Source organism: Phoenix dactylifera, chromosome 16 (genome assembly GCF_009389715.1).
Source record: "Phoenix dactylifera cultivar Barhee BC4 chromosome 16, palm_55x_up_171113_PBpolish2nd_filt_p, whole genome shotgun sequence".
In the NCBI taxonomy this organism is placed as follows: domain Eukaryota; kingdom Viridiplantae; phylum Streptophyta; class Magnoliopsida; order Arecales; family Arecaceae; genus Phoenix; species Phoenix dactylifera.
In genome coordinates, this window is record NC_052407.1 from 7,605,619 (window position 1) to 7,628,067 (window position 22,449).

Below are 22,449 nucleotides of genomic sequence, written 5' to 3' on the forward strand. Positions count from 1 at the left end.
ATATGTCTTTTTGTTGTGATTGCTGCATAAGAGTGGAGGAAACTGTGATTCTTGTTTTATTTTTATGCCCAAAGGTGATGTAGGTACTGAGGCTCTCTGATAGTCCTTCAGTTATATATTTTTCTTTCTAATTTGTATTTTTTTAACATATTTGAAGGGAGGCATGTATAGCGTTCACTCAGGATGCATATATTGCTCATCATATTTGGTAGATTAGAAATGGATGCGTTCAAAAGTAGGAATCAATCACCTAGAATCATGCTAAATGAAAGTAGGAATCAATCACCTAGAATCATGCTAATGAGAGGCCAAGATTATTTATATAACTGCTATTGGAGATTTTTTGGCAATTGGGACTCCACCTTGGTAGTCTCTGTGTTTCTTTAAATGATTTAAGTCACCTGGGAACCCCCATCCCTAATTACCTCAAAAATAAATTCGATTGCAGTATGCTAGAGGGTGGCGACGATACAGGCTATGTAATTAGAGGCCCAAATTTGTGCTTTTTGGATGTGGGTGGATGCCATCTATATGTTGCTCAATACCTAGTAGTAGATTTGCTGAGAGCATGGGAAGAGATCAATTATGCAAAATCAATTCTACAGGCATGAAGCATAATGCTATTACAACAGTGAGGTGGGTGAGGAAGTGATTTTATTCAACTAGAATTTATGCGCTTTTGCTAAATATTGAAGGATCACAAAAAATCTCGCTTTTACTGATGCAATTTATATTTATCGGAAGATAAATAGTACTGTAGACTGGATGGCTACCCTTAGAGTACTATCTAGAAGAACATAAAACTAAAGTTGTAAAATTCGACTAGGTTAAAAATAAGAATATTCCACATAATTATTTTAGTATAAACAAAAATATAAATTTAAGCCAAAAAAATATTTTTATTTATTTTATTATAAATAATCTCGATCCACCAATCACATCCATCAAATTAGTTTTCTGTTCTCAGCACCGCGACTCAGGCCCTCAGAACCCCATATCATGTGTGTAGCCTGTGGAATTCCATATGCATACCCTCCTTCAGGCACCCTTTCCCGCGCCGCGATTTCCACTCCATTTTAAATCTCTGCTCACCGAAGCTCGTCCTCTGAAAACCTTAGATATATCGTAGGATTTTGAAAAGAAGCCAAGGGGCTTCCTTTCCTTCCCTTGGCCGTCGAGGAACCGGCGCCGGAAAACTAGGGTTTCGCCGACGAGGATTGCTCGTAGCTCGGAATCTAGGGTTTCGATCTCTCGTTCTTCGTTCTTCTCCCACCGATGGAGGCGGTGGTGGTGGACGCCGGATCCAAGCTCCTTAAAGCTGGCTTCGCCGCTCCGGATCAGGACCCTGCCCTGGTATTCCTTCTTTTCCCCTTCTTTTTCCTTGATTAGCCTCATCTCGCGCTTCTTTGTCAAATTTGAATTTCTTTTTTTTTTTTTGAATTTTTTCTCAAATTCGTTCAGTTTCTTAAATCACCTTGAATTTGTTGACAAAAAGGGAGATTTTTCTGAATTGCTTGGAGATTTTGTCACTTAAATCAGATAATTCCGACCAAAATGAAACGTGTGTTGGAGGATGGAGAGCCGGCAGATGGTTCGGCGGTTGAGGAGGTGATGGTGGATCCGGTGGTGAGGGGTTTTATCAGAGACTGGGATGCGATGGAGGACTTGCTACACCATGTTCTCTACACAAACCTTGGATGGGAGGTTGGAGAAGAAGGGCAAATTCTGTTTACGGACCCACTTTCCACTCCAAAGGTTTGCTAATTGGGCATTCTGTCCTCTGTCGTTTATAGAATAAATTGATGTTTAGTATTTCCATCTGCACATTCTTGTGCAGCTTATCGACAGATGCTATAAAAAATTATTTTTCAATTGCTTAAAAAAACGACATTATATGTTAGTCTAATTGTAGAACCTTCAGTCCAACCTAGAGTTAAACCATTTGGCTCAAAAACTCATGCTTTATAAGTTCTTGGCATGAACTACATGTGACAAGGAGAGATTTCCTTTTGCGAATGTGCTTAAAGTCTTTATAACAGAGTTTGTTTTGGGTTTCCAAATCAATCAGAATCAGAGTAGTTTGAGAACAATGTAGATCATGAATGGATTGACAATTGGGATTTTTAAATAAAAAGTGTTAAGAAACTGTATAATATTTGAGCATCCAAGCATGTAACTAGTCTAAGTTTCATTTAGGACAAGTAGATTTTTCGCTGTAGTTTACTTTGACATACAACTGTTTACATGTGAGTCATAAAGATGGAAACGTCAAATGTCCATACATCATCTATTAGTGATAGGAATAATTAACTAACAAGGAGAAGACATATGCTTAATCAATGCATGCTTGCATTTTGAACATGTGTGCTAGCTACCTCAAGAAATATGCCAGTTTTAAGTATGCTAAACAGACTTAGTTCTTCGATGCATCCAGCAAACAATATTGTATTCTTATGATCAAACATCTTCTTCTTTTGACATTTATATCTCCTTTCCCTGATTTATTAGTATCTTCAAATGACTTTTCTTTCCAAATTTTAGTATTTCATAAAAGAATTTTCCGTTAATAAGATTATTTTAAGCTTCATAATGCATGCTGAATCAAGCAATCCCACCTCCATATTTTTCTCCTTGTATTTCTCCTCTTTTTCTTAGTTATTTTCCTCTTTTTGTATTCTTAATTTGAAAAATCATTACCTTGTTCCGAGGGCTCCATTAATTTGGTATATTCTTCTCAGGACGATCAGTTACAATATTGGCATGGTCAAACAATAATTTCTTGGAACACCACAACCTAGAGATGTTAAAGCATGAGTTACTCAAGAGAGGCTACAGTGCCACGGGGTGATGTAGAGGCGATCTAATTAAATCAACTAATTCATGCCTTGGAAAAATGATCTGTTGCTAATGCCACCTGTACAAGGAATCTATCTTTTGGCTTCCAAAGGAGAGGTTCGATGCATGCAAATGATGGCATCGAAGCAATAGATATGGCATCTGAAAACCTTCTGTTAGATATTTCTTTAATAATCATCCAATCACAAGTTGCCTAATTGACTTAAGTCATTAAAGACCAATTAGCTGATGGTCCAACAATTGATGACACAAAAGTTGAGAATCCTATGATTGAGAATATATTCTCTAAAGGACTAGTCGAACATTGAAAATCCTCTAATAGAAGATCTGAAGATGATGATAGATTGCCACTTATTTAGTTTTTCAGATTTATCTAGGAGATGACAATTAAGAAAACGTATTAAAGAATCTTATTTAGTTCAGCAATTCTCAGAATTAGAAATTTGAGTTTTAGTTGGTTAAGAAGTCATTTTACATAGAAAATCGATAATTTGTTTGACTTGGAGTCTTTTTTTCTTTTAATTAAATTGTTGAAACGAAACTGATTTTGATAATTGGTTAGGTTTAGAAAGCTTTAAATCTATCAGAATTTTCTTTGTGTGTTACTAAAATGTCTTTATGTATAGGACTAAGGTAGATTCGAAATTTGTAATATGATGATTGTTTTTTTGTATGAATTTCCACCTTCTAATGAATGCCATGCCACCTTCCTTTCTCTTCTTCTTCTTTTTGCTCTTATTCCAGGTTCTTTGCCTCTTTCTTTCATCTTAATTCGACATCTCTTAACATCATCCTTGTGCCTATGTTCAAAGAGGTGAAACACTAAGTTTGCTTTCAGTTCTAATTATTCTGGACCAACAGGGTGAATTGATGCTGTCACTACGAGTAAAATCTATAGCTTTGTGAGAATAAGGGCACATGAGCGTAAGCAAACATTTTGGCATGGCAAACTTTTCATTTGCTGTATATAGCTTAGTAGACTATTCTAAATTTGTCTAGTTCATTATTCTTGTTTCTGTTTAATGGAAAGTCAATGTAGTATGTTATACGTTATGGCACATAACATTCCTAGTGTATCACTTGCAAGTATTCTTTCATCTTCTGCTTCTTTACATGAGTTATTTATCATAAAATTTGTATACTTATGCTACACATGCAGCCTTAGTTTTAGATCCTATTCAAGGTATCCTTTCTAGTTGTCTATGTTTTGATTTATTCTTTTATGATAATTGCACACATGTAATCCGAAAGTCACATTGTACAAGAGTTTGGATTTGTTGTTTTAGGACCTTCCAGAAGGAAAAAAATGATGAGAACGCATTATACATGATCTGACCACCTAATTATTAATTGTTTGTTGTTAAATTCACATACTATTCAACACTTCAACCACCTATTAGTTATCCTCCTACCTTTGTTCATATGCTACTCTTATCTTCTCCTAGAAATCTTTTGGTTAATTTATATTTCTCTTGGAAAATTCTTGATGGAAGTGGATTTTTATAAGGTTTTTGTGTTTTGGTGGGCATACATTATTGCTCATAGATGTCTAGTGCACTGTCTGCATGACTTGCTCCTTATTATTCACTTGTATATGGATTATATGCTCTATACATTGCTTACATACATTCAGCCCTTTATGTTGTGTCTTGCTTTTAGGTTGTTAGGTGACTTTATGCTTTTGTACAAGGTTTGGGTTTCCAGATTTGGTTTTGATTGAGTTTGTAGAGATTCAGTTTTGTTGCTTTTGGAAGTTCTAGGACAAGGTTCAGAATTTTGGTCAAAAATTCAAGAGCAAATTCAAGAAAATAAAAAATGGAAAATAAAAGTAAAACAAGCCAAGAAAAATAATTTTACAACATTTTAGAGTATTTTGTATTTTAAGTTCTTCATTTGTGTCGTTTCAACAATTTTTAGATGAAAATTAATATTGCATATAAGTATACTAGTATTTTGTAGTGTGTATATACTTCTTGAGCTTCAGCTGCTTAGAAATCCATATTATTTCATTTTTAGTAGAACTAAAATAGATTGAAATTGGACATTTTCCCCATACTTTTGAGGTGAAGTCTTTATTTAATCAAATGCACTTTTCTATCAAATACTTATGCATATGCAGAATGTTATAGTTATCTTATACAAACAAAGATATCATTTTTGCAAAGTGTCTTGCATCTAGTTGTTAAATTTAGTCTTATATAGCATCGTGACAAGGGTTTTTTTGGAGGTCTTGGTCCATCAAAGGTTAAATTTATTATCTGTCTCCTTTTTAACTAAACAAAAGTATGGAAAAGCATTGAAAATTGATACTATGTATCCTACATAATTAAATATTGAAATGACTCTAGCATGTTTGTAAACACTGAAATTAAACTATATAAAAGTCATCTATGGCTAGTTTCATGTATCTTTTGCCGAAACTAGCGAAATCCATTGAAACAAAAGTTTGGCCAGAGCTGTGTGAGACTGCAGAAATTGACTGAAAGTCGAGCTGGGGGGTCAGTATTGGTTTGTTCTCAGCCAAAACTTAAAGCCCAGCTTCTGTGTAAATTTTGTTAACCCTAGAACTTTTTCCTCAAGTTTCACAATACTTTTTTTTATCTACTTAGAACATGGTAAATATTAATCTAATTGTTATACTATTGCTCATTTTTTAGTTATTGCCTTGACAGTCTGTCAGAGAACAACTGGTGCAGCTAATGTTTGAAACATTCAATGTTTCGGGCTTTTATGCCTCCGAACAGGCAGTATTGTCACTTTATGCAGTAGGTCGCATCTCAGGATGCACTGTTGATATTGGACATGGGAAGATAGGTATGCATTTTGGGTAACTGCTGTTTATGCTTTGTCATTTGGTGATATTGACCGTATGCTGTAGAATTGGATAATTTAATCAGATTAAAATACTATGTTGGATATGATTAATTAATATTTCAAGATTTTGATCAAATGTTGTAATTGATAGCATAAAAGTACTGGGCATAGTTTTAAGATTATATGTAAGAGATCACATTAATGAATTATGGTTTATGTGAAAGGAACTATCATGGAGAACATTGATGCATGAGTCAACAAATTGAAATTTAATGCCCAACGCCTTGTATGTAGTTGGGGCATACTGTTTTATTTAATTGTTTAGTATTTTGATGATCTTTTTGTCTTATTTCAGTTAATGATCGGTTTAATGTTGAAGGAAAAAGTGGATGAGGGATCCTGTTAAAGCAGAATACATACCTATTAAACTATTTGGGGCTTGTTTGGGTGTCCATGTTTCGTATTCACCGGATAACTTATGATCTATAGTTGTAAGCATCATAACAGGATCAAAAAACCGAGGACTGGTTGAAATTACTTGAGTGAGGCTCTCAAACTCTCCCGGTTAGTCTTAGGACTCCTATTATTTCAAGATAATGGGTTCCACCAAAAAAGTGGCTTCCCTTATTCGTGAAATTGAGGGATTTAAAGCTTTCCCTGATCAGAAAAGAGTACCCCCCTGACAATGATAACCTCTTCCCTTTCTCAGCTTTTGAAAGAATATTCCATGTTTAAGTTAAGTGGATACCCAAACAGCCTTTTGATGTGCTTGTTCTTCAGAACATTTCTTTTGTCATAATAACATCACAACTCCATTAGCCTACTCAGTGCAATTCCAAATTGTCTAGGTGCTACAACTCTTTCAAGGGTTTGCTTATACGAGGTTAGATGCCGAATCATTGTTCAAGAGTAGAGTGTAACTTTAAGACATAAATCTTTCTGGAGTGGTGCTTAGTATTAACAGGTCCTCAACAGTTCATATTTATATTTCTCTTTGTTATTCTTTTAGTTGGACACAGCTTCATGTTTCAGGTATAGATTATTTATGTTTTTCATGTGGTTTGGCTGGTGATGTCAATAAAGGTCTGCACTCGGTGAACTTAGGGGCCCATGCAACACAAAAAAGTAAAATTGAAGGACACCTGCTGGTCATTGCTATACTCGGCTTTTAATGATAGCAATAATAATGACGCCAATATTGCATTCATGAAGATAATTCTAGACTTCAATAGGCCATTACATGTATCTCAATATATGTTTCTATATTCATAGATACAATTCATTTGATATTTATGGAACCAGACGACTTTTAATGGTGCTGTACTATTAATTGGATCTGAGCTACCAGTTAAGACATTCAAGTATGGGAACTGATGGGGTGACACTGAGAAGGTGACTGCAAACTTGGCAAAGCCCAGCAGTTTCAACCCTCCATTTATGGGAGGTTCCCGGTTGAAACCTCAGGGATGCTTCCATGAGGCAGCATTTGATTTGGAAATAGAGCAAGCATGAGGTCTGAAATAAGCCTGATGCCTGCCAAAGCTTTCCTGTGGACAAAAGTCTGCATCTATTCCTGCCTCCTCATTTCTTATGAACAAAAAGTCTCTTGCCTATGGTTATTCTGGAAATTTTAGCCAGGAATATATTAGTAACTTATGGAATAACTATTCCAGAAGGAATATCTATTTGTGGTGGTGACTGCAAAAGAAATTACTATTCCCATTCTACTTTTTCTTATTTCTGAACTAATAACAATTTTAACTATTTGACCCAGGAAATTCTACCAACATTTCTTTGAATTGATTGGTGGTGCCTGCAGCTTCATTCTAAAGAAAAACTGAAGAAAAAAAAGGGCTAGTGATTGAGGAAACCATACATTCAATGGTTGGATGATATAGACATATACATGCATGCGTGCATGTATATATAATGTCAATATTATAATCACTTTTACATCAAATATTATATTATCCTGTGCATGTTGTAGTTTTCTCTAAGATCCATTTGTAAATCATGCCTCGATTTTTTTTCTTTATTATGTAATGGCAAAAATGTGGAGGGTGAGCTTTGGCGCAATGGTAAGGTTGCTCCATTGTGACTTAAGTGTTGCTATAACATGGAAAAAATCTCTCTGTATGCAGAGATAAGGCTGTGCATATTTGACACCCCCCACACCCCCCTCCCCCTGCGCAAAAGAAAAAGAAATAAAGACCTTGTAGTGGCAGGAGCCTCGTGCACTAGGCCGCTCTTTTATGTTATGGCAAAATATATTCAGTTCCATATGAGTTGACAGGCTGACCAGTGCTGTTGTGGTTATGAAGTTGTGGATCTGATGAGAATTCGGGGAATTAATATCTTATGCATCTTTTATTTCTTATACTTAAATTCTTTTTTGCAAAGTCTAACAGTCTTATTCTGTTAACAGAACTGGCATAATTGGCTTTTTGAACGGATTGGAGTCTGTTACTTGTTATTTTTAAACCTCCTGTATGGATTTGTAGTAACTCTTTGAAATTGTTTTGCATAGATTAGCCTAATTCTATGATTAGTAGACTTGTTCAATTATTCAACTTTTGCTTGATGGAATTAATCCTGTAACGTGGAATCAAACACATAGATCCATGAACCAATAATTTACATTAATAAATTTTGTAACATGCCAGATATTGCACCAGTTTGTGAAGGTGCTGTTCAGCACATTGCTTCAAAAAGATTCGAGATTGGTGGAATTGACTTGACAAATTTACTTGCTCAAAAACTTCATAAGTCCAATCCATCAGTGAACTTCGACATTTCTGAGGTTGAGAAGTTGAAAGAGCAATATGCATGCTGTGCAGAAGACCAAACTGCCTTTGAAGAGATCCAAAATTCATGCCCGAAAGAGCAGCACACTCTTCCGGATGGACAGGTTTGCATTAGTTGTTTTATAGTCTTATTATCTTGAATATGACATCTAATCTTTTTCTTGTGCATAAGTTGTATTTATGCCTAACCCTTTTGACATCATCATGGGCTCATGGCATATCAGTACATACATATGACATAGATCCATATATGTCTATACTAATGTCCATATATTTGTAACCTTCTTGATTACAAATATGCATCGGATGTTAGTTGTTCCAAGATACAAAGTGAGGCTTCTTGTGGTTACTCATTTGAAATGTGCTGTCAAGCGGCTCGAAGTGGTTCACAGGCTTCTGGCTTGCCTGATTCAGAACTCATTCAGGTTGCATGGGTTCAGATATAGAGCCAATCTATAAAACCCTAACATTTTTATTGTGATGTGGCTACATCCCTGTCAGATGTCAATTTCTAAATTTCCTGCCTTTTTTCCCTAGAAGGTTACAGTTGACCATCCTATTTTTTTCTTTTCTTTTTCCTTTTTTCCCCTTCTAATGGTATCAATATCGTAAAAGGCAACCTAGCATTGAACCACGGCTTAAGCCTAAGTTGTCTATTTAGATTGGGCTGAAATCTTGCCTTTAGATTTTGATTTATTCTGAGGCTAAGCTGATGCTTATGCCAGATAATTAAAGTCAGGCTGGGGATGGTTGGCATAGACTTACACCTATTAACAGCCCTAGATCTGAATCTTTTTCCTTGTTTGAAAGGTATTATGCTCTTTTATTGTAGAGAGTTCCATTAACAGGTCATATCTACCAGTAGTAAATGAACCAAACTAGAATTAGTAGCATGTCTTGAAAAGAAGTTTATTTTAAGCAATACCAGTGCTCGAGCATATCCAAGCTACCCTCATTGCTTCTTGGCCCCATTCAGCTAAATTGCAGTCCTATAATTTTGGTTGAGTTGTCGTCTTTCACCCAAGAATATTTTTCTCCTTTTTAGGAAAATAGGAGGCTGCTGATTTTATCAGAATTCTCGTTAAATAGGAAACTAAATTCAATTGGTTTCTCTGTACAAACGAGCTATTTGTTTGGGTCAGGAGAGGTTGGGGGTGGGTGGGGAAGTTATGCCCGTACACTTAGTTGGATGGGAAAAAGATGCCTTCACTGTGCAGCATCAACTCTTCCCAACCCATCCTTTTTCTAGCCATTTACCATCATGCACCAGCTCTCCTTTGATTTCACCATATTCTCCCCCTTAGTCTTGGCCACATTGCCCTCCTTTGCCTTTAGATTGGCTCTGTTGCCCTTGTGCTCTTATGTGTTCCCTTACGATGACCACCTTTCTCTGTTTGCTTTTTGTTTATTGCCTTCTAATACTCTTTCTTGATCTCATGCTCTCCAGTTTTACCTTCAATCCTTTGCTTTCATCACTACATTTGACTTGTTCTAGGAATTCTAATTCTAAGTGAAATAACCACTGTAGTTTGATTTTTTTTCTGTTCTTTTGAACTGAATTAGATCTTGCAGCTCTTTTCATGTAATTGATTTTAGGGAATAACTGAAGGATCTATAATATCTACACATCAATTCCCTCGATTATGTATTAGAAAAACTACTGTTTAACAATAAAAGGAGTTAGTTTCTCAATTAGATGATTTTTTGGCTAATAATTTTGTTCCCTATAGGTGGGTATTATCCTGACCTTGTTATTTATATCTTTGTTTCGGCTACTTTCAAGTTTAGGAGGATTGCATATGGTTTCTCCTTGGCTGCAAAAGCTTAAACTATGATTAGTAAGGCAGGTCTCCTATCTGCCATTTGGCCTTCTAAGTTACATGTCAGGCCTCCCTTGTGTCTTAAGTTGGTATGAAGTCAGCACCTATTCTTAAGGTTCATAGTAGCTTTCCCTTGCATCTCAAGTTTTATGGGAGGGTTGAGCAGTCATAAAGATTGTCCTTTCATTGAGTCTTCCCAAGTTAGAGTTGTACTTCACCAATCGACATCATTTCAGTGGGATAATGTTTATCATAATATGATCATAACCATTGGGCCTTGTCTTAACTATCTAGGGTTGGCTTAATGAATCTTTTTTCATTAATTTTTTCCTTCTAAGGGCAACCATGGGTTCTATTGCAAATTTTCCATTTCTTTCTTTACTACTTTCACCCATGTTAGTTTACGTCTTCTCTTTTTAGAACCATTCATGCAGATTTGAGCATCTCTCTTAACTAGAGTTCTCTCAAATTTCCATTTCTCATGGCCACTTTCTTGTAGTTGCGCTGAAGACTTAGACATGGGTATGGGTATGGCACTTGGTATGATTGCATAGGAAGGGTATGTGACTATATGTAACCATTATGTTATCCTTGCACCCCAAGACTTCCATTAAAATTGTATTTTCATATGCTCAATAATCAGGTTACCAATGACCTATCCTGCAACTAGCGAAGAAATTAACGTAATGAATTAATTGGCATATTAAACCTGTTCATATTTCTGAAGATAATGAAGTGTTCTCTCTTTTTCTGTCTGCAATATGGGCAGTAATTGTTAAGTCATGTTTTCAGGTGATAACAATTGAAAGGGAAAGATACATCATTGGTGAAGCTCTTTTTCAACCATCTATCTTGGGCTTGGAGGAGTATGGGATTGTTGAACAGCTGGTTCGTATCATCTCAAGTGTTTCATCCGAGAACCACCGACAGCTACTCGAGAATATTGTTTTGTGTGGTGGTACAACTTCTATGATTGGTGTGTGTTCCTTCTCAAACGCACCTTATTTGATATTTTTCTTTAGGGTACTCATAAATATCGCTAAGCTGGAATTCTATTTGGTTAAGCAAATGGCTTCTTATTTATTTTTGTTATACTAGTTTACAGTACATGTAGATCTTTGAGTTTGTATGCTTGTATTCATTTTTGTAAAATTACATATATTGTGTATAGATAAAACCAAAAGAAAATGCACATATTCTAAGTAAAGATTTGTCAGTTCGTGTTGGTTCTGATACTGGTAAGGGAAGATCCATTATGGTTGGGGCATTTCATATCATCAAAATGTTTATGATTTTTCTACCAATGGAATGAACTGGATTTTTCTTTTATTGTTTTTATGCTTCCATTTACTTATATAATTCATATATGTTCTCCAATGTACCTACCATCAAGGTCCGCAATTTTGGTGTTGGGTATTGACTAGTATCTTACCGGTTTGGGATGGTATAGTCAGTACAGTATGATATGCACCCCTTACTGAAATAGCGCTTTAACCATTTCTCTTACTTTTGATCTTGGTATGTCTCGGTATGGGGCGGTACGTCTTGGTACAGGACATTATGGGATGGTATGGGGCCTGTACTACTTGAACTTGAGTTTTGTATGGGTTCCCAATGGGTGCGGTACAGGGTAGTGTGACAGACCATGCCTATCGTAAATCATGAGTGATAGAGTTGATTAACCTTGTCCCATATTAAAGTTTTTATTTCCATCACGAGAGTGATGGAAAATCTCATTCTTTAAGGCCAATGTGCTTAAATTTACATCATGAGTTGGATCCAAGGTTTCAAATGCTAATATCGGGCTTGGTATTGGTTTTTGGTTGGATCGATATGATACTTGTTCGTTACGTATTGGTATGTGGTACGGGGCTTCGTGCTAGTCCCATATTAGGATAGCTAAAAATGATTTTCCTAATTTATTTTCCTTTTCATTGTTTTTTTGGTTTCTATTCATGATAAGGATATTTGGATCATTTTATTTTGTATTTCAGTGTTTAAATTGTGTTTCTAAAAGATATGTGATAATTGAGTATCATTATTGGTATCGACACATGATGATCAATTAAATAACAACATTTATAAGTGAAGAACAATGAATACAATATATTATTGTAAAAACAAGATCCATAATAACCTGCTTTATAACTTCAATCCCATATAGAGTGTTGATGTCTTTTATGTACATTTTGGTTCTTCCTAGTAGTCCAAACTTTGAATATTATATCAGCATGGGTATTTTTTTATACTTATTGGCAAGGTTCGCCATCTCGGTATTGGATCCCGTACCAGTGCCACACTATCTCTGTGTCGGTCGGTACGATACAGTCTTCTCGACGTACCGATTGTCAGTACACCTCCTGAACTGGTATGGTATGGTACTCTCCGTACTATCCGGTTCGGGTTGGTATGGTGAACTGTGCTTATTGGTTATAAGATGTTGGATAATGACCTAGTTGTGGCTCTTGATGGATGGATGTATGTACATCTGGTACTCTTAGAAGTTCAACATCCCTATGCAAGGTAGTAGGAAGCAGCACCATACGTAGTTCCCTGGCTATACTCATATCCACAGGTGGGTTAAGGTGCAAAGTTAGATCTCGTGGGATATGATGAGCGGAAAAAACCATATGGACCATATGTGGATGGAGCATAATGTTCCCTCATACTAATTGATGCACTAGGAGATCCATTTTCGGCAATATGATGAGTTCTGTTGTCGACTCTAGTCATTTGATGCACTAGTATATATGTTTATTTATTTCCACTCTCTCCAGTCTACGTAATAGCTCTTAAGTCTCTTGATACTGCTCCCCATCGCCATTTGTCTCCTGTCTAATCTTTTCCATCAACTTAGCTTCTAGCTTGCTAGGTATGTATATAATCCTCTTATCCAAGAATATAGCTTCTTGCAATTGAGCCTATGATATCTCCATGTATCTAACCCCATAATCTTGATCTTGTGTACCCCTGGCTGCACCACCTTGGATCCTCTACTCCTATACGATAGCATCTCCTTACCAAATTTGGTTTTCGTCTAAGTCAGTGATCTCTATTCTACGTGGCATGCATCAATTCTGCCTTATCCGTGAATGGGTTGAGTATCTGAGAATGACCATGCCACCACCTCCAGATTGGCCAACTTAGCCTCTAGACTTAAAATTTGATATGAATTTCCCTAAATTTTTTGGTTTTGGCAAATTTTTTGGCTAGAGTAATAGAGGACGAACAACCTTACTTGAATGGAGCTTCCCCTCCCTGCTGAGAGCTTCCACAAAGGTTTATCATATCGATCGGTATAGTACCATACCGGTATCGAACTGGTATGCAGTCTTGTATCGTACCAACACTCGGTACTTCTTGCCATCTCGTACCATACCGTGTACCGACACAGCAATAGAATGGTACTAGTATGGGATCTGGTACCGAGATGGCGAACCTTGCTTCCACCCCTCCTTGTCGCTTCTTCCCCTCTTTCTTTCTTTTTTTTCTTTCTCTTTCTCTCTCCCTCTCTTTGAAAGAATGGTCAAAAGGAGCCTCAGTTAGCTTTCATGAGATGCCTAAAGGCATCAAAAGTCCCAAGCTACCCCTTGTCCTCCCTTGACCTTGTTAAAAATCTTGAGAATTGCTTGGGTTGGAGCTATAGATGGCAATAGGGCAGCTATACCACTATCTGCACTTGCCCTACGATGGGGAGCCACACTTGTCCCCAATCTGTACCCGCCTCAAGGTTGGTCGGGCCACCTCGAGGTGGGTTGGGGCAACCCGAATCTGCCCTACCCTTCCTAGAGTTAGAGAGGGTTGGAACGGATTAAAATAGGTAAAACTACAAAAAGTATCTTCTTTTTTTTCTTATAAATTTCAGCATACGAATCAAACAAATCAAAAGATTGTAGTATTAAATCTCAGTATCTCACCTAACGTTAAACAAACTATGATCCCAAGACATAGAACGCAACAATCCAAATATTCAATACTAATACAAACAACAAATGGAAATATTGTTCTTTAGGAAATCAAAGGCATCTTAACTAAGAGAAGCAAACAATTAGAAAAAAGGGCATTTTAGTAAATAGCCCTGGTCGGGTTCAGGATGGCTATGCCTTTGCCCACCTCTGCCACGGACATGCTACTGATTTTGTTTTAAATACCCATCCCTGCCCCCAACTCTAAATGGGTCGTGTAAAAACCACTCCATTTGGGTCGGTGGTGGAAATTGCCACCCTAGTTGGAGCATCCTCGAACCACCCCTATTGGGTTTGGTATTGGTAGAATCGGCCCATTTTGGCTAGGTTACACAAAATGTGCATCATATTGGCCAAACTGTAGCTGTTCTAGCCAATACTGGTGTTTACTAACCTGACCCACTCTAGGGCGCCTCACTTTTTCTAATTTCAGAGACTCGGGCATCTTGGTGGCATAATCTTGGCACTACGTATGGTACCAGCCAAGGTTCGCCGTACCGGTACCGAACCCCATACCGGTGCCGCACTAGCATAAGCGTACCGAATGTCGGTACGGTACGGTACGCGGTACGTCAGGCGTACCGACACTGGCGTACCGATACCGGTATCCATCGGTACGGGTACGGTACGCTCGGTACCGACCTGTACCGATCGGTACAGCATACTACCAGCTGTACCATCCTGTTCTGGCAGTTTTTAAAACCATAGTTGATTCATATTAAAATGGTTTTGTCATGTTCGGAGGACCTCTAATACTACAAGTGCATGTTAGTGTTGAAATACATGAGTAGCAGATGAAACACAATACTGCATCCAGTGGAGGAAATGCAATTCTGCATTTTTACATGTAGGAAACTAGGAACATTGGAAACAATCTATGGACAAAGGTTGAATGGTCTGTCAATCTGGATAAGCTATCAGTAAAAATAATTACTAATACAAGGATCATTTATTTTCTTGACATTTTAATATTATGCTATTAAATAGGCTTTATATCTCAAGAAAATGTCATGTTTTTTCAAGACATAAGTTTTAAGGCCTGAATTGACATGTCGCCAAATAGGAATAATGGAAATAAAAATTGTTAGCCTTTTGAAACTTAGGTTTTGAATTAACAAGTCCTATAAAATAGGATTCCAAGGCAGTGAAGGGAGCTCAGTTTTAGAATTTTCATTTCTTAAAGACTTGGAAAATATTTGTAGAATTAATTTGCTATATATAGCTGGATTGTCAGTACTTGTGGTTATACTTACATGTTTTACTAAATGCTCCTTTGCCCTTTTGTAGACTAAGTGTGTTGTAGCATTTGTATACAGCTTCCCTTGTTCCCAGACTGCAACTTGATTTTAGTGGATCTATATTCGAACCAGTTATGATGATAGCATAGTGCCTTTGCAGAATTATAGGATTATGTTCTCATTTTTCTCTATATCATGCTTGTTTGACAAATGTTTGATGTTAACCAGTTGATTATTTGCAGTCGCTTTAGATTATCTGCTTAAACAAAAGGCTTCTTATATTACATTTTATAATTGAGGTAGTTAATTGCACGATTTAAAATGTTTTGTCCCTTCTTTTTTTTTCGGCTGAGGTATAAATCTGTCTAGTATGCTGGTAAGTCTCAGACACTTTCCTTTAGCAGTGCACACTTGTGTAACCCAAGGATTTAGGTGCTGCTTGCATGGGGTGGGGTGACCAATGCCTGGGGGAAAAAGAAGACTTTTGGCTCTGTATCAAGTGTTACCAAGTCATATCGAGGGATCGATACTGGCTGGCATGCCTGGTACCTGATACCAATGTAGTGCTGCGTGCTGGCATTGGCCTAGCATGGTGTTTTCTGGCTAGCACTTAATCCTTGATGTAGCCTTCAATTCCTTGTGAAGTATGTTACCCTGCATGTTATTAATGGATGGAAATTCCAGTACCATATCATGTTGTCTTTCAAGCCAGAGAAATTAAGCCCCCATGTGTCGTGTCATGTCATATAACAGTGACTGGAGAACCAGTCCATTCTAACATAAAATTCCAGTACTATATCATGTACTCTTGCAATCCAGATTAATTATGCCTCAATGTGTCATGTGTCATTGCATCATACAACAGAGTGACTGGAGAAATTATGCATTCTAACATGTTCAGCTGTACAGGTTTTGAAGAACGCTTCCAAAAAGAGGCAAATCTGTGTCCTTCATCTGTTCGTCCATCTCTTGTAAAGGTATCTAGTACCTCCCAATAACATGGCTTCATTTTCAACTAGGGAACATTTCATAGCTTCAGGGATATGATGCTGATTTGGTATTATTTCATTCAGCCTCCGGAATACATGCCTGAGAATTTATCAAAGAACTCAGCCTGGATGGGAGGTGCTATATTGGCTAAAGTTGTTTTCCCCCAAAATCAGCACATCACCAAGGCAGACTATGATGAGACAGGACCATCTATTGTCCACAAAAAATGCTTCTAGTACTTACCAATATGGTATATTCTCATTTCCATTGAACCGACATGCTAAGTTCTTCTTTCTGAATGTCATCAGTATGCTTAAGGTACTCTTTCCTGTAATCTGATATGCCTACATGTTACAGGAAGAGGATGCACATGGTTAATCACCTGGTTTTCTCTTTGAGTTAGTAGTTCATGCATGTTGGAGAAGCCTCTTTGAGTGAATTGGGTCTGCTTTTTGCTTCGCTAATCCTCTTACAGTCACACTTCTTGCCATTTTCAATTTGAGTCTTTTCTTTCTTAATCCAAAACTGGAAGAAGCAAGTAAATATTTTTCTATTATGATTTATATTCTCAGACACTTTTGAGACATGCAAATCCATCAATGCATAGGAGATGTTCTATATACTGGTTTGATGTTTCAAGCAAATAATTATATTATTATCTTCTTTTCTTTCATAAGTACATCTAGTTACGCAGATGCTAGCTTACCAAGCATATAATGTCTTTGGTAGTTGTACCAAATGAGCTGGGATGAAATCCTGCATTCACCAAGGTTTGGGGTGTTATGGTATTGGGGGAGGACCTGTTCTGTACCCCATTTCCTACAAGCCTTTTCTACTGAAAAAAGTATTTCGAGTTTCTCTCTTAGAATACTCCAAATAGTAGCCACCATACTTGAAAACATTTTTCTTTTCTCTGATTCCTGCTAATATATTACAAGGCCAATGCATTAATAGTTAGAAATATTTAAGCAAGTTAATTGGTTTATAAGGTGAACACTGTCCGCAGCTAATGCATTAAAAATACCTATAGCTATGTCTCAGTGATGGGATGATGGATAATGATGAAGATACATCCAACTATTTGGTGCCTAACTTATGATAGCATGAGAGATGACCCTTTATATCACTAATTAGTAAGAGTTTGGAAGCTGACCACAAATATAGTTAGGACCGGAGTTTTAAGTACAGAAGTATACTGGAAAGTGCGAGCATAACATACTGACCCAGAAGGGTGCCAAGACTGAGCCCCCATATTGAAATATGGAACCTTTTGTTGTGCTGACTCCAATGGTGTGCCATGTGTTGGTACCAGCGGATGTACCATGCCATACATTCCCAGTAAGATATCGGGTATGGGGAATGGTCCAAGTCATAGTGCTGGATTGTTTTGATACTATTAAGTATTCCCTTGGTTTTAGCTGTAGAATTGGAAGGAGCTCAAACTTTTGAGATCCAATATGTTTTGCAAGCATGCTAAATTTGACAAATTTGAAGAACTGAATGGCATTGCAACTGACTGGAATTCTATCAGAGATATGAAAGTAATGTGTGAAATATTCCAGTGATGGGTATGAAAACTCAATTGGATATGAAAGTAATGCATGAAATAAGTTTAGTTTATTTAGTTACTCTTTGTCATAAGTCCTTGGGAGAAGTTTCAATCTACCAAGATGGCATGAGGATGACTGGTGATGGTGGTTGCTGTTATTGGAAAATTCATCAGTTTGGATGGGATGATATTGGTTACATATCTAAGATCTCAGTTTGGTGTTTTGTCATGAGAAAACCTGATTTCATTATCTTACTCAATTGTAGAAACTATGCTGTACCTAAATGTGAGATAAGGTGTTTAATACAGACTATTGGGATATATCCGCATGCATGTGCTTATAGGTGTATATGTGTATGTGTTTGAGCATGTGGTCTCTATGTGATTGATGGTGAGTTAGTCGTGGAGATTGTTGGGATTTTTGTTCTTAAAATTTTCATGGTCATGTTCAGCAAATTTGAATATCTTATTGAGATACATGGTTTTACAGCTGGGGTGGATCATGGAATGCAGCTAAAGAAAGAAATGAAATTATTCAGTGTGAAAATGGAGGAAATGTGTCAAACATTATGATATTCTAGTAAGAGGATTATATTTGGGGCATTTGGAGGATACTTAAATAAATGATTTGGTTGGTGCATTTGACTTGACAAAAGAATTTTGGGGAGATATTAGTGGTGAAGCAATTTAATTGAAGTAGATTTTTGCTATTGCCATTCATATTGATTATTATGTATCAGTAAGTCTATAAAATTGTATAATGCAGGTCCATTCTTAAGATTAAGTCCATAACAGGGGCTAGATCTGATTTAGAGATCATGTATGAGTTTTTTCTTAGGTCGGAATTTCTTTTCATATCTTTTTTGCTGAAAGCTAGTCAGGGGAAATGAGTAAAGAACAATAGCTGATTGTTTTTCTATGTTTCAGCCTGAATCCTCTAGCTTAAAAGAGGGAGAATATGATGGAAGAAGTAGGGTAGTGACAAAGATCAAGAATCCTTTTGTCAGCTCAACTCAAAATTCTGCATTGCACTACTTCTTTTATAAATCTACACTTGACTAGAATAATTTTAAGTGTGATATCCATACACATGTCAAAATTTTTCAAGCAAAGAATAACCAAAAGCTTTTAAAGATTATAAAATTTGGATTCAAATGGTGACCTGTGTGGGAAGCCATTAAAGTAATTTCAAGAAACAAATGCAATGACTTTAAAACTTTTAGAATCCAACTTATACTCAATTTGGGACTTCTAGACAATAATCTTACTACACGCAGGAGTCAAAAACCCATAAAATATATAACCCTAGAATTCCTTCATGAAATATTCAGTCTACCTCTGAAAGAAGAATAGAAGATTTTTTGTAGCATCTAAATCCTGTCACTGAAACATTGACTCCTGAAGAATAAATTCAGCAAAAATAATTGGAAATAAATACATAAACATCATCTGAATTTAAACTGCATCCCAGTATAGAACATAATTAACAGGGAAATTTGTATCTAGCAATTTCAATTATGAAGAATATAATTCTGATTGTGTCAACAGAGATGTAGATACGAATTCAAGTCGGAATTGGTCAGGGATTCACAGCCACATCTGTTTCGGAATCTTTCAGTATCTGGCTTCATGAATCTGCCTCCTAAGTGCTTTTCTAAATCTGTTGAGAGTCCCCATCTCCCTCATTCCTGAATCAGGTAACTAAGGGGTAGAAGTCAAATTGATTTTCTTGTATGTTGAATTAGTTTATCATCAAATTTAGCCATTGAAAAATGAATTGATTGGTTTTGTCATATCCAGCAAAGAAAAATATTTACCTACTATGCAGGGAATTTGAAGGGAAAAAGGGATCGTTTTAGAAAGGTGAATTTGGAACACATTACTGCCGACTAGTGGATCCTATTCAACATGGTTCCAAAGGAGTAGGAAGCCAATAATGCCATCGCCATTTCATGGCCCTCTTCCACTCCATTGATGGTAACAATTTGAATGCACATTTTACTTTAAACTGCCAAGATGGTGCTGTTGGAGAAGCCTAATCCTAATAAAACAGCTTTATTAGGGGTCTTGCTCTGTCAGTTTCCGATGGGATAATTAGTATTCATCATTTGAAAGCTTATCTGACAGATTATCAATATCATGAGGAACTTGGATTTGTTCAGCCTTGTTCTTCCTGTTGCGTTAAAGATCTCATAGGAACGCAAAAACAATTGGAGCCATACATGCTCAACAAAATTAAGTTCTGAAGATATTATGGAGAAAAACTTAACTAGATGTAGCTAATATACTAGTCCAAAGTGCTGGTTTTGCTTGAGGGTGAATCTAGTTCAACGGCATGTGCCGAATATCTTTTCTCGGCAAGCATGTACATAATATTTTGAAAAGCTCGATGAATGAAATAACTTTCACATATATCCTCTCTTTTTCCATACTCTGAATCTTGGAATCAGCAAGCCCACATAGGTATTAATAGTAGAGGGTGCCGATGGGCCGTAAAAGTATTTGATAATACTGAAACTGAGCATGGTATATCTCAATGGGTGATTAGACAAAAACTGGGCGATCCATCTTTGCATTTAGCTTTTAGTTGAGGTTGACATTTTGTGCAATTGATATTGTGCTATCATTCAAATTGCTTTCGGCTGAACTAGCTGTCTGTGTCTGTGAAATTAGATTTATTTTCATTATACTCCAAGCATGACATTTTTTTATGCGACTTTTTCACTTGGGCGTTTTCTTAATTGGCTGCTATCTGGTTCTCAGCCCACTTTTGTTGAGGATTTGAAACCAAGACGTCTCCCAAGATATACCAGATGCCTCATGTTGGCTTGTCAGTAACACATTCAGAGCAAATTTGCTGGGATTTGAATGCTTGGAGAAAGATGCCTTGGTGTCTTGGTTGTCATCATCATAAGATATCCTAACGTACTAGCTATATTATCCATGCAACCTATGTGTTCAAGTTTTGATGTTTTCATCAAACATGAATTCTGATATCCTTGGAGGTTTGTCACCCTGCTGGTGGATATCAGGAGCTATAGGAAAGGACCGGTATATGATAAAAAGGCAAAGCAAAAGCATACAAAGTGAATGAGGTCGTAAGGAGAGTAGGAAAGGTCAGCCCATTTGTTTGCAGCAAGTGGTGTCTTACGGTATACAACATTTTCTAATATTCATCTGATTACTAAATATTCAGTAAAATATGAAAGCTATATTTCGACTTCTAAGCATGATTTGCTTCGCTCAGAAATTTTAGGATTTTTCCTGCATAAACTATAAACTATAAAACAAAATTTTCTTTGGGTTTTAGCCAATTGGCAACCGAGCAATACGACAGTAGCCAAACTTTTAGGCGCAGCAATAGGCTGAGGTGGGGCTAGATCTTGCTCCTTCTTGACCTGGCTTCTACCTCAAACTGGAGGCTCAAAATCTGATTCAAGCCCATGGCTCGCCTCTCTGACCTACTGGAAGTCACCTAGGCCATCCAAATAAAGTTCCACACTGTAGATTTAGCCTGGCTCCTGTAATTATTAATACCTTAAAAGCTCACTTTATTTTTTTGGACATGGCATTTGTGCTTAACATGATGATGGCTTATTTCAATTGAAAGCATTGGCTAGTTTCTGCTTTGTAACATCACTTGAACCATGACAAATCAAGTATGATATAGTAATAACCACGGCAAAAAATTTAATAATAGTTATCCCATAGTTGTCCAAATTGAGTTATTTCACTTATGTTTAGTACTTTCATAAATCATGCATGTTGTTAACATAACAATTAATAAAGGTGGTTTGATGGGCAGCTGCTGAACAGGTGAATTAAGTCTTCTGATCTCACTTAAAGCCCACTTCTCTTTCCTATATATCAATTTGTTCATCTGACGCGACATTTGAATATCCCAGTCTTACAAGGCATTCTACAGCGCAGTTTTTGATGGAGCTTGCGGTCTACCAAGCCTCATGTGGACGGTTTACCCACTTCTAAAGGCAGCATATCAATTTCTCGTACATGCAAAATGTGGCTTGTAATTGTCCGTCGAAAGAGTTCAGAAACTTCCTCAGGAATTACATCCATGGTTGGCTGCTAATCTTGTAGTTTTCTCAAATTTCTGGTTGGTGTTAGAATGCTCGTTATTGTCTTTTTTTTCTATTTTTCTAGCATCATATTGCGTAACTGAAAAATAATTTAAGTATAATAATAATAATGAAAGAAAATTTAAATGTAATGCCAACTTTGGAGATGGTGATTCTGTACCTGAGTTGGACTTTCTTTCTTTTTTTTCTTCCTCTATTTATTTTTTATAAAATATAGATATATTAAGTTCTTAACTACTAGTATGCATAAGAAAATTCTCAGTATCGTGCGTAGTGGAGAGACCACTTCAACATTTTTCTCGTGAAGAGAGAATAA

General features: G+C 36.7%; 1 protein-coding gene across 10 annotated transcripts; it reads left to right on the plus strand.

The window, feature by feature from the left end:
* Positions 1-963: 963 nt before the first annotated feature.
* Positions 964-22,220, plus strand: LOC103717911 (actin-related protein 7). Of its 10 annotated transcripts, none has more exons than XR_005506475.1 (9): positions 964-1,353; positions 1,540-1,755; positions 5,529-5,670; positions 8,334-8,578; positions 11,087-11,270; positions 16,407-16,474; positions 16,571-16,737; positions 19,585-19,733; positions 21,942-22,220. XR_005506475.1 is itself a non-coding variant. In XM_008806477.4 (8 exons), exons 1-7 carry the CDS (start codon positions 1,276-1,278, stop codon positions 16,721-16,723), a joined length of 1,086 nt encoding a protein of 361 aa, XP_008804699.1. In that variant the 5' UTR covers positions 964-1,275; the 3' UTR covers positions 16,724-16,737; positions 21,842-22,220. The 10 variants fall into 10 exon arrangements, 7 of the variants coding, with proteins under 7 accessions (XP_008804699.1, XP_008804697.1, XP_008804701.1 ...); XR_605744.4 differs by lacking the exon at positions 21,942-22,220 and adding an exon at positions 19,837-20,448; XR_605745.4 differs by lacking the exon at positions 21,942-22,220 and adding an exon at positions 19,865-20,448.
* Positions 22,221-22,449: the final 229 nt, after the last annotated feature.

Excerpts from the sequence above, each read along its gene's own strand:
- LOC103717911 (XM_008806477.4), top strand. The coding sequence starts at position 1,276 with ATGGAGGCGGTGGTGGTGGACGCCGGATCCAAGCTCCTTAAAGCTGGC. Across the intron at positions 1,756-5,528 it reads ACCCACTTTCCACTCCAAAG|TCTGTCAGAGAACAACTGGT; the intron begins GTTTGCTAATTG and ends TTGCCTTGACAG. Across the intron at positions 11,271-16,406 it reads TGGTACAACTTCTATGATTG|GTTTTGAAGAACGCTTCCAA; the intron begins GTGTGTGTTCCT and ends TCAGCTGTACAG.